This window comes from Meriones unguiculatus, chromosome 2, assembly GCF_030254825.1.
Source record: "Meriones unguiculatus strain TT.TT164.6M chromosome 2, Bangor_MerUng_6.1, whole genome shotgun sequence".
Classification (NCBI taxonomy): domain Eukaryota; kingdom Metazoa; phylum Chordata; class Mammalia; order Rodentia; family Muridae; genus Meriones; species Meriones unguiculatus.
This window is the reverse complement of record NC_083350.1, coordinates 165,502,283-165,515,234: the sequence shown is the minus strand read 5'-3', so window position 1 is coordinate 165,515,234 and position 12,952 is coordinate 165,502,283. Positions and strand designations below refer to the sequence as shown.

Here is a 12,952-nt window from a genome sequence, read left to right as displayed (position 1 = left end):
GGATATATTGTATGAAAGGTCCTTGGGTCAGTTCCTAGCACCACCAGAATAAATAGCTAAAGATATTATGTAATGTAAGAAGTCCTAAGTACAGTTTATATCAAAGTATAATGTTCCTTTTAGAATTGTATATGTTTTTTGAATTGGATCATAAATAAAAAAACACATGGCCAAACCAAGAACCCCAAAACCACTATTTCTCAGGTTAAGAATATTAATTAGGAGACAGCAGGGGTAGAATCAGGAATAAAAGGAAAGGAAATATGAGCCCAGGTAAAGCAACTCCTCTTTGATTACTGATGCATTCAGGGCAAAGAAGCTCACCGGCCGGCATCCTGGTGTCCCATGCACACATTCATAAGTGTGTTGCAGACAAAGCTGTACCGATTGGCAGGATTGTCATTGAGGATCTTGCCCAGCATTGAATAATTGATGCTTCTTGCTGAGGGATTCTCAATAAAATCCATCATAAAGTCTGGATCCCAGCGTAAGTTGGAGTTTGCAGGCATTACATTGTTATATATGGTCTGCTTTACTTTTGAACAGGCACTACTAAGGTTAGAAAAAAACAGTTAGAAAAGAAAAGAAAAGAAAAAGAACAAAACCACCAAAGAAATCACTTCACGTACGGCCATGTTAAGTGGCAACAACTCTACCTTCCTAGATGATCCACAACCTACTTTTATTAATTTCAAATTCTTCATAAATTTGTGTGTAGTTATGTCCAGTGGTAGCTCTGGTGCCAAGGCTACTGTGGGCTCGGGGCTACCGCTGTGACAAGTGGAAGTGGACCTCCTGCATTTCTGGAGCTCAGATTTCCCAAGAGGAATAGAGGTAATGCACCCTCTCATGTGAAGAAACCGTAAAGCAACAGGAGAAAAATGTAAGGTAGTTGGGCATAGCCTCGTACACCTATAATCCCAACACTTGAAGAGGAGGGGCCTCTAAGCTCCTGACTAGCGAGGGCTGCATCCTGTATTTCAAGTACTCCTGTGAAACAAGCAAAAATGTTTTAAGAATATGCTCTATCAACTGAGAATTTTCAGTGGGCAACATCTGAACAGGTACAAGATCCTAGAAATAAGAGAGAATCAGAACGTGCTCCCCAGTGTTTCTCTGCAGACAAGCAATGGCGTAACCCCGCACTTTTGATTCCATAGGTGCTCGTCTTCTAAGACCCTCTTGGTGTGGGCTGAACGTCCGTAAGCAGTAACCCTTTTCCTATTCAAGAGCTCTACTATGTAGCACGGTTTTCTGGACCAAAGTCCTGGCAGATGCAAGTTCTGTTACTAGGGTGACACATAGATCTACCAAACATTAAACACTTTTCTTTTTTTCCTTCTTAGCTTTTGAGATCTACTCCACTTTGCCCTTAAATTCTCTGAAAAGCCACCTTGGCTGGAAATCCTAACTTCTCCAAACTCTGACTGAGCCTCTGTGCCTTTCCTTTCTAGACTTCTTATCTGCTTTATCAGACTTTTCAAGAGGAGCTTCTATGTTTTAATAATATGCTGGCTACTGTCAAGAATATTCTCTCATTCTTCCCACTCTCTGCTGCCTACACACAGGTAATGAAGCCAAAAGTTCAGACATGTTCCTTGTGTAACTGCATGTCTCAAAAAAGACCTGATATAGTGTAATGAAAGCAATGCGTGCCTTGAGGTCAGAAAACTTGTTTCAAATCCGGCTTCATCATATGTTAAAAATGATCAGGAACAATCATTTGTGGGTAAGGAAACTCACTTCTCCTTCCCAGGATTCTGACAATCCAAAACCTTAGTGGAAAACCAGCACAGTGCTTGGGACACAGGAGCTCAAGCAGGGGTAGAGTGCCATACTTCCCCCAATGTTTTTTTCCCTACACAACTGTATGGTGCTTTAGATAAGATTATCAAAACATTTTATTACTGCTGCACTAACAGACATCTCCCTGCACATTTAGCTTCTTTTTAAATGTTTCCTTAATCCCCGGACTTGCACAATATTTCAAGACAGTTGTATTCCTTTCTTATCTGTTCGTGAGGACAGTTCATTGATTATCTGGAATGCCCACCCTGCTGATGTTAAGAGCACCTTAGCCACCCCCAAATACATCCTGTGCACTTTACCCAATGAGCTCACTTATCCCATTATGGAAAAGTCCACCATTTAAACCAGGGGTGTTGCAAAAAGCCTATCTTCAATGAGAACATTATCTGAGAAATGTAAACTAAAAATTCAAAATGCACCAACAGAAGAAAATGAAGTGTTTTTATTGTTACATCAGTCCCATGAAGTTTCCTGAGACTCATTCAAATATTTTATAGTTATTAAAAACAAATGGAACATTTTCCAGTTTTCTTTAGTAACATGACCAGTCTTGTATCAACAGCAGTGCAACAAGGCAGCAGTAGTATAGACAGTTTTATGTCAAAATGCAGTAATGCCTACCAAGAGTTATCCTGTCTTCAAAACTTTGAGATAAAAGAGTGAACAATATAAGCTCTCAGGAGATTTGCATGCCAGAGAAGAACCAAACCACAAGTAAATATATAATATATGAGGATCAGCCAATACTGAAGTTTACAGAATGACTGACTGAGAACAGGCAGCCATTTAGAACAAGGTGGTCAAAGAGCAAGGCCACAGATCACCATTACAATATGTGTAACATGCATGTATAACAATGCACAGTACCAAACTGGGAAAGACTTCATACAAGGGAAAGGCAGTAGCAAGGAGAGTGTGTCCTGGGTGTGCGGACCCGAAGTGAGGTTTCCTGGGACAGAAGAGAACACACTAAAGAAAAGGAACAGAAGAAAGATGGAAGCCAACAATTTTGAAAAGCTAAATCAGAGTTGTGAGTTTTGGATTGCACAGACAGTAACCATCGATCTTTGCAGACATTCTTGTTTGAAAGAGTTGCCTCAGGAGATGTTCTGAGAATTTGCTACATTGAGTCTGGGTAACGGCACTAAAGCCAGTGAGAAAGACTCTGCAAGCTGGCCCAAGAAAGAGATGCCTATGATGGCAGTGATGGGGATACTGAAGAATGGCCAAACGTGATAGATACATGGAAATCAGAGCTCCTGGTTTTAAGGCAAACTGAATATAAGGCAAAGAGGAGCAGAGATGACTGTAACCGACATGTCTTCTATATTCCTTCTGGATTCCCCAAATCCCCTGCCACATTATTCCCTTCTAAAATTCCTCAATAGCCACTTAGTGTCTAGTACGTACACTACCTGCAAATACAAACATGTTAAGCAATAGATGGAAAGTAATTGGGAATCCTACTTAAATGGACCATTAAGAAAGCAGAGACACAAATGAGGAAGAAAGCATGCAAAAATTTTTTTTGAAAGAATATTCCAAGTAAGGTTGAGGCAAAGGCAAAATACAGGATGTTTTTACTCAAGAAACTGTAGCCACAGTTAAACAAACAGCATTGTGTTCTAACAGGAGGCTCTAACTACTGTAAATATTAATTCGTTGTGAACTCTGAATCAAAGTTCTGAGAAGATAAAAGTATAAAGTTTATAAAGCTAAAAACTTTTGGTCTCATTTAAGAAAATGTTCCTAGAGAAGCACAATTAATTGACAGGAGCGGGATTCTTGGCAGGATAATAGTTGCAGTCTAAAGGCCTAATGTCAAGCAGGTCATCTGCAGATTCAACAGTGTTGTCTCACAAGGAACACAGGTACACTCTGTCGTGCCACAAACATCAATATTTATCAAATTGTAATGGAGTTGAATAAAACAGGTCATGCATGCAAATAATTGCAATTAATTTATGTTGCTTAAGTGATACTTAGAGAGGTGCTAGCCTTTCATTAGTATCTCATTCACACACGAAGTGATTTTCTAAAGAGTAAACTTATTTTAAAAAGAGAAAAAATAAATTTTAAAAAACCAGGTTGGAAAGTAGTAGAGATTACAGGTATGGAGCCTTAATGAGTCTCTAGGAAGCAGGAAGACTTTACGATGCACAAGCAATGCTAAAGACAAAGTAGCATGAAAAGTCTGCTAGTAAGGGGGTGGGGCTGTCTGCTTTTTGATCACTCCCCCTGGTGGGGCTGCCTAGCCAGACCACAGGGAGAGAGGACTTGCTCAGTCCTGATGGGACTTGATGAGCTGGGGTGAGTGGGTAGGAGTGGCACCCCTTCTCTGAGGAACAGGGGAATGGGAGGAGAAGGAAGAGGCTGGGAGAGGAGAGGAGAGAGGGGGGCTACAATTGGATATAAAGTGAATAAATTAATTTTTTAATATTTTTATGTTACTTTTTTTAATTATACTTGATTTACTTTGTTTCCCCCCTCTAGTTCCCTCCCTCCTCCTCTCCCAATCCCTCCCTTCCTCCCCCTTCTCCACACACTCCCCTCCCCAAGCCCACTGGTAGGGGAGGTTTTCTTTTTCTTCCTTCTGATCCTAGTCTGTTAGGTCTCATCAGGAGTGGCTGCATTGTCTTCCTCTGTGGCCTGGTAAGGCTGCTCCCCCTCAGGGGGAGGTGATCAAAGAGCAATTAATTTTAAAAGATATATATATAATTGAATAAAAGGTGTGACATGGGAGAAAAGAAGGATGTGACACAAAAGCATTGCCTTTAATGAGTCTTTGTAAGACTTTTTTAAAATTTGAATTCTATTTTAAATTAAAATAGAAACATATACCAAATTTTTATCATGTCGTTAATAAGGCTTACCTAAAACTTCGAAAAGAATGTAAAATCTTAAGAGACCCTTTCACACGAGTGATGTGCAATTTGTCACCTAAAATCAATGTTATCTACAGACTAAAAAAAAAAAAATGTCTTGCAATCTACCATTACTTATTGTCACTAGGTATTTAGTACTCTGTTTAAATGACTCTTGAATAGAGCAAATAACTTTAGATTACCTTACATTAGTGCATAGGATGAAAACAGCAATGGGATCATTAACAAACAGAGGTGTGATCATATCTGTGTGTTTTTACTTTTCTTCTATTCACCTGAAAAGGTCTCCAAATTTACTCCGGAGGTGGCTGCAGGATATGTAGAGGTCATAGAGGTAGGCCAGGATACATCTTTCAGGGGAAGAACATTCTGACGGGTTGACAACATGTTTCACCACGCCACACAACCTGAGGTCAGAGCACAGGAATGAAAAAGGCACGTCTTGATAGTATGTGAGCAACTGATGAATTTTTAAGATTTGAGTGTGTCTACCTAGTACTTAGAAATAGGCATCAGACATCAGAAAAAGAAACCCGATTTTTCATAAAAATACGAAGTTATGAAACATAGATTATTCTTATGCTAAATACTAGATAAGCTAAAAAAAAAAACCCTCAGAAACATCTCTTAAAGTAAGAAACAAAAGTAATGAAAGGAATTATGATGAGCACTCAGAACTCCATCACTTAAGTGTCTGTGACTAGAACAAACAAACAAAAAAAAACTAGGCAGAAAAGTTCAAGTCAATACAAAGCTTCACAAATTCAATCAGTTGCCAAAGAGTTTACTAGTCTGGAAAGAAATAATTCTTCAATTCAGGAAATCTGCTGAGCTTGTTGAATTCATGATTTGAAATCCCATTCTTCTTCCTTATCCTAATTACTAGCAAATTTATCTTGGCTTATCTTATATAAAAAGATAAAAGTCCATTCTCTTTAGAGGCATCCTTTACAATAATGCCTTTCTTTCAGGAGTACCAGTACCAGAGCCATTTTCCTCCATTCAAAACTACACACTCCTCTGTCCATACAGCATATATGTCAGTACGGCATAGAAGGAAATACCTACTGTCCAAGCAGACATGTCTGACTCCACCACCACCCTGTATCTGACATAGCACTCCATATAACATGCCACTAATAGTGTCACAAATTGTGACTCAGTCCCTGAAAGGAGTTTAATAATATTCCATCTCACCATCATTACTGCACTAATAAGGTGATGTGACCTGAACAGAGAAAGGAAAGGAGAGATTAGGATTCCCTGGGCATAGTGGACCAATCTCCACCATTCAGAAGACTAGGAAAATCAAGAGGTAGTCTGCAGTGTGCAGGTCCATTAGGGACAGCAATTCTCCAGCATCAGAGATGGATGCAAGGAGACTAGAGGAGCGGCTATGAGGTCTGAAGGAATGTCACCAGGCAGGGCTATTTGTTGATTATAAAAAAGGGCAACATACCATGTTTGTCTTTCTGCATCTGAATTATCTCACTCTGGATGATTTTTTTTCCTAGTTCCAGCCATTTGTCTGCAAATTTTATGATGTCGTGTGTGTGTGTGTGTGTGTGTGTGTGTGTGTGTGTATGTGTATGTTTAACCATGTAAGTAATACTCCACTGTATAAATGTACCACATTTTCTTATCTATTCTTTGGTTGAGAGGCATCTAGGTTGTTTCCAGTCTCTGAATATTATGAAGAAAGCCTCAATAAACACAACTGAGCAAGTGCCCTTGTGGCAGGACAGAGTGACTTTTGGGTTCATGCCCAGGATGGTATAGCTAGGTCTTGAGGTAGAACAATTCCCAGTTCATTGAGATGTCACCACATTGACTTTCAAAGTGGCTCCACAACTTTGCACTCCCATCAGAAATGGAGAGTGTTCCACCAGCTCCACATCAGCAACACAGTGAACTGTTACTTGTGGTTTTGATCTTAGCCATTATGACAGGTAAAAGATGGACTCACAAATTTGTTTCGAGTTGCATTTCCCTGATGGCTAACAATATTGAATATATCAAGGGCTTCTCAGCCATTTGTGATTCCTCTGTTGAGAATTCTGTTTATACCTGTAGCCCATTTTTAAAATTAGACTATTTGCTGGTGTCTAGTTTCTTGAATTACTTGTATATTTTGAGCATTAGTCTTCCATCAGATGTGGAGTTGGTAAACTTTTCCTATACTGTAGGCTGCCATTTTGCCCTATTGAGGTATGTCTCACTTATAACGGGAAATGGCTGTAAAAGTAAAAGGATAATCCTGCTTTTATTCTCCAAAGACCCAGAGAGACTAAGTAACAAGGAGGGCTCAAGGAGGAACATGAGAAGCTGCCTTGGGAGGATAAATAGAATAGATTTTGTGAGTGGACTGAGGGCAGGTGGGGACAGGAACAGTAGGGATCAGGTGTGTGTATGGGGTGAGCAAGACAGATGGAGGAAATTCTGGGAGAGACAACTGGAATGGAGGTGCATTTGGGAGACAAGGTAGAAACTAGTGCAATGAAAACTCCCTGGAATCTACTAGTGAGAACCTAGCAAAGACTCCTACTAATGGTTGAAACAGACCCTGAACTGGCCATCTTCTGGAAGCAGGCAAGCCTTCAAGTGGTGGCACTGGGATAGCAAGCCAGCCACCAAGCCTTCGACCTACAATTTGTCCTGCCTACGAGGACAAAGGTGCTGCGGCAAAGGTGGTACAGAACTTTTGGAAGTGGCCCACCAATGGCCAGTCCACCTTGAGACTCACTCCATGAGATGGAGCTCATACCAGATACTGCCTGGATGGCCAGGAACCTGGATAGCCTAGAGACCTAAGATAGAACCACGCACAACTGGTAAAAAAAAAAAAAAAAGTCAATAAAATGATCCCTAATGACAGTCTGTTTTACTCATGGACTGGAGCCTAGCATAACTGTCAGCTTTATCCAGCAACTAATGGGAGCAGATGCAGACACTCAAAGCCAAACATTAGGTAGAACCTGGAGAATCCTGAAGGAGGTAGGGAAGGATTGTAGGAGCAGAGGGGTCAGGGACACCACAGAACATGGCCCACAGAATCAACTCAGCAAGGCTCACAGAGGTTCACAGAGACTGGACCCACTATCAAGGAGCCTGTATGGGGTTGACCTAGGCCCCCTATACGTATGTTATGGTTGCATACCTTGGTGTTCTTGTAGGATTCCTAACAGTGGGAGTATATATTATCTCTGACTCTTTTGCCTGCTTTGGGGAACTTTTTCCTCCTACTGGGTGGCCTTGTCCAGCTTTGGTATGAGGAACTGTGCCTAATATTATTGTAACTTATCATTATACCATGTCCATTTGCTATTCCTGGGAGGCCTGTTCATTTCTAAAGGGAAATGGGAGAGGAGTGGATCTAGGAGGAAAGACCAGGTTGGGCAGGGAGAGGAACTGGCAGAAGAGGAAGATAGTTGTATTCATCTTAGAGTAGTGATTTCACTTGACAGATATTCTCATACGACACCTGATATTCTCAGTCACATTAAGGGTGAAGATTTTTATTTTGGCAAAAAGCCCTACTGTGTGTCACTGTTCGAGTCAGCTGTCAACCTGACACAACCCTGAGTCACTTGGAAATGGCCTGGGGGACATTTGCTTAATGTCTAATTCACACAGGAGGGTTCAGTTGAGTGTAGGCTGTACCATCTCTAAGCAGGTGGGCCAGGGCTGTGTAGAGTAGCTAGCTGAGCAAGCGAAAGGAAGCAAGCCAGTAAGTTCCTGAATCCAGATTCCTTCCTTGAACTCCTGTCTTGGTGTGCCTCAATGATACAACTACACCATATAATCAACAACAACAACAACAAAAAACCTTTGTTAAAGTTGATTTTGGTCATTGTATTTACCACAGCAACAAAAAGCAAGCCAGGGCATTATACATAAGGTAAAAATATAACAAACTTAAGTCAAATACAGTTTTGTGAATATTTACTAAGATATTTTAAATGTCAAAATAAGTGATGATATTAAAAGAATTTCAAACTAACAATCTAATAACCAAACAAAAATACCTTTTCTGACTCAATATGAGTACATGACCAGCGAATGATTTATTGAAAGAATTATTATTTTAAAATTGAATGAATTAATGGTTTTAAAAGAATGGTATTGATAAAACTGTAATGGGTCAACTTCCAGTTAAGAATACTTGTGAAAATGTGCAAGATTAATTAGCTGTGCAATACCACTTCCAAAGTCTTCCCCTGTTAAATGATACAGATTTCATTGATTAGGAAGAAGACGATGAAGTTTCTGTAGTGCAAATGTGTTGCAAAGCTTACTTAGTATCTGATTTTTTCAAGCATAAACTGAGAATAGGTGAAGAGTTACTAGTATTTACTGCTTGCAGTAAGTCCAGTTGTTCTGTGGCAGAAATGAGAAGAAGGCTGGTGAATGGCCAGAAATGGAAAGAAAAGTAGTAAATAAACAAAGAGGCAATCAAACACACTTCTGACATTTATATCTGCTCTTCAAAGCAGTTTTGGTAAAACTATTACCAAAATAGTTTATATATTTCAGTACAATTTTCTCTCAAAAGCACTGTATCACACTATGAATTCTACTTTTTAGGATCAGAGAAAGAAAAACACACACACACACACACAAAAAAAAAAAACAAAAACCAAACCAAACCAACCAACCAACCAACCAACCAAACAAACAAAAACAATGTCACTTATGTACCCACCCTTCAAACACCTGAGCTGTCTGGTCAGGATTTAGGATCAGGCAACTATGATACCGCCTGAGCACAGCCACGATGCAGACGCACAGCCCTGTCGTGTAGCTTCCCGCCAGGCTAGAAGACTTCAAAAGCAGCTCTGCTTCCACTACGCTCAGTTCATTCAGCAGCTGTGAAAGGAGAAGCAAGTGAAAAATGTGTAGGTGACAAAACAAACAGGAGAGCCCTTCAACGCACAATTAATGCTCTTGATATGTACACTATGTCATCTGCAAACACACTAGTTTTTGCTGGTATTTACTTTTAAGCCTTCACTAATTGAAACAAATATTTTTCTGTCTAGACACAAGTGTGCACACAAGAAATGTAACCAGTGCTGAAACAGTTACCAAAACTTTCTGATAGTCTAAGTCCTCATTGGGTCATTTTAAAGAACAACTGCATTCTTCATTTTGTTCTTTTTCTTTTCTTTTGTTGTTGTTCTTTTCTTTTTCCTTTGAATGCAATGCAATAAATAACTACTTTCTTATTTATAAAGCTGAGAGCTACTATGCAATAAAACACTCAAACCTAATGTCTATTCATTAACACAAGGAAACAATGAATTAAAATGTGTATAACTACAGTGGGACAAATGAAATTATAAGGACTATTTTAGAAATATTTTTTTTTTTTGCTTCTCACTAGTAAATTCTACTACAGAGAAAATAGTATTTCATCATTCCCCAAGCAAAATAATAAGTTATCGAAACCTAAATTACAAAAACCTTGAAATCAATATAGTTTTAAATGACAGGTATATTACTAGCACCAATTGTAACTCAACAGGAAAACTGTTAGCTCAGAATGCCTCAAACACTTTAAAATACACTAGGTGCTTAAAACAGTTTTAATGCAATGAAACTGGTGCATGTTCAAAGGCATGATGTGGTTCCAAGAGGCCACAGAAAACTCAGGCAGAGAAGTGTTAAGAAAGGTTAATCTATGGTACTACGTTCAATTAAATAAGAGCAAGATATTCTTAGGTGCTGTAATATGGTAGGTGGTCACAGGTAATAGCATGCATTGTACCTGGCAAAATTAGGGGAAAGGATTCTACTTTCTACCATCAAGAAATGATTAAGACACAGGTATGTTTAACTTGATATAAGGACATACATGGAGTTGGGAAAGGGCATGGGAGGAGATGAGGGAGGGAGGGTGGGATTGAGTGGGTATGAGGGAAGGGGCAACAGCTAGAATACAAAGTGAATAAACTATAATTTATAAAAAAAATAAAAAAGAAAATATCACTAAATCCTAAAAAAAAGAATATACATAACCTATACACATTTTGAAGCATCATATGGTACCCCATAAAACTAAAAATGTTTCATATAGTTATGCAAGTTAGAAAATTTAAAGGGCTGCAGAGATGACTCAGTCGTTCATAGCACCAGCTGCTCTCTCAGAGGACCCAAGTTCAGTACCCAGCACCCACACGGTTTCTTATAAGCATCTGTAAACCCACTTCCAAGAGAGCCAATGCCCTCTTTTGAACTCTGAAGGCACCATGTGCACACACTGTGCATATACGCATGCAGACAAGACACCCATGCACATAAAATAAAATAAATCTAAAAAACCTTAAATAAATGTAAGCTCCTTTACAAGCCTGTAGACTGGTACTCAAAGGCTGAGCAGGGTGGCCAGAGGCAGACCAGCTCAAGGATATAGTAATAGCCTGATTTTTAAATCAACAGACAAAAAATTAAAAATAAGATAGATTCTTCAATGTCTGGAAGGCTTGCTCTCCTAAATGTGAGAAAGGCATAGTACAGTCTTTTTGACACCTGTATTGCAAAGTCAATTAGTCCATTGATGTTCAGTGCTGGCTCCATGAGATCAAAGATGAGCTGGATGTGGTGAGCCAAAGGGAGGTGATAGGATGTTCCAGACGCAAAGCTTGTGATTTGTTCCAGCACGTTGTTAGAGATCTGTTCAAACAAAGCAAGGAAAATCACACACGCAATAGTCTGGGTGGTGCTTGGACTAGGTTAATTACTGTAATTTTTAAAAACACGTATGAATTCATGTGATTCTACTTAGGAATTAGAATATGTTTCCACAGAAATCAACATTTACATATCAGCATTCTTACAGTCATCATTCGAAAAAATATAGAGCAAATTGCAGTCTGATCTATGTACTGGTGATTCCAAAAGGAAGCACCCCAAAGTGTTAATCATTCAGACACCGAGATGTGTTAACCGAGTAACAACGGATTTCTTCTCAGTTTTTTAGTATTTCATTAAATCATCAACAGGTTTCTCCTTCTCCAATAGTAACATTGGGTCAGCATGTCATATAATAAGTATATTAGGAATTGCTTTTATGTATTGCTGATTATTATAAAGCAAAAATACTTATGTAATAAAAACACAAAAATACTTACAAAATAAAAACCTGACACTTAAAAATGAAGCTTGATATGCTTCCAAGTATATAAGGTACTTGAGTTTTTTAAAGAAGTGGGAATATTCAAAATGTGTGACCAACAGCCTTGAATGAGTACCTGGGAAGTCACCTGATGCTGATCAAAGTACGAGAGAAGCTGGAGTTTCGTGAACACAGTTTCTGGGGTAGGAAAAACTTCTTGCTTGTTCTTCCTGGCTTTCTGTCCTTCATCCCCAACTAAATAAATATGAGATGTGTTACTTTGTATCAAGCACTTCATGCTTATAAAGATACTTTTTTTTGATGTGTGTAGGCATGTTTACATGTTTCTATACATATGTACGAAGGCCAAAGGAAAACATCTGGTCCTCCCTCAGGTGGTATCAGCATCTTATTTCATCTTCTCTTATTTAGCTTTGGGACAGGGTCTCTTGCTGGCCAAGACTCAGCAAGTGGGCTGGGCTGGCTGGCTAGTAAGCACAAGAAGGTCTGCCTATATCCACAATCCCCAGCCATGAGATTACAGGCACACCCCATCACACCCCATCGATTTTTATGTGGATCCTGGAACTTTACTGGGTTCCCTCTCCTGTTCCCAGCTTTTGATGGGTATTTTTATTGAAGCATGGCATGGACAGAAGAAACCAACATATACTTTATGCATTTTTCACAAAACAGAATGAGATCAAAACCATGAAATAAGACCTCAGAAGCCCTCCTATGCCACTCTAATCACTTTCCCTCCCCTAGGGGACAGATCTGGTCATCTTCCACCTTGGGTGGGTGGAAACTTTCATTCAACATTATGTTTTAAGATTGGTTCACTGTTGAGGTAATTTGAATTTGTTCTAAAGTTAGTAATCCTCAAATACATTATTCCAATTTGAATATATGGCATTATTTACCAATTCTAGTGAAGAAGGACTACATTCTGGCTATCATAAAGTGCCTTTTAAAATGTTCATCATTAAATTACTTTTAAAATACAATATCAACAATGAATCACCATGGGGGGGGCACCAAGGCCCACTATGATTAAACAGGATGTTATAGGTTTTTAAAAAAAATTCATTCTTCATTTATTGTGTGTTCATATGCATTCACCATGGAACATTTGGGGAAATCA

General features: G+C 39.2%; 2 protein-coding genes across 8 annotated transcripts in view; one reads left to right on the top strand and one right to left on the bottom strand.

Moving 5' to 3' along the window:
* Window positions 1-12,952, bottom strand: part of Med12l (mediator complex subunit 12L) — a 314,509-nt gene that overhangs the window by 60,695 nt on the left and 240,862 nt on the right. For 6 of the 7 annotated variants that reach the window (XM_060378349.1, XM_060378355.1, XM_060378353.1 and 3 more), the window contains 5 exons: window positions 11,945-12,063; window positions 11,223-11,366; window positions 9,397-9,560; window positions 4,970-5,101; window positions 325-552 (listed from right to left, as the gene is read on the bottom strand). In XM_060378349.1, the coding sequence (XP_060234332.1) occupies window positions 325-552; window positions 4,970-5,101; window positions 9,397-9,560; window positions 11,223-11,366; window positions 11,945-12,063 (787 nt within the window). The remainder of the gene's footprint in view (window positions 1-324; window positions 553-4,969; window positions 5,102-9,396; window positions 9,561-11,222; window positions 11,367-11,944; window positions 12,064-12,952) is intronic. The other variant, XM_060378351.1, reaches the window with a different exon arrangement.
* The window catches only part of P2ry12 (purinergic receptor P2Y12), a 46,054-nt gene that overhangs the window by 17,830 nt on the left and 15,272 nt on the right, over window positions 1-12,952 (top strand). The window lies entirely within an intron of this gene.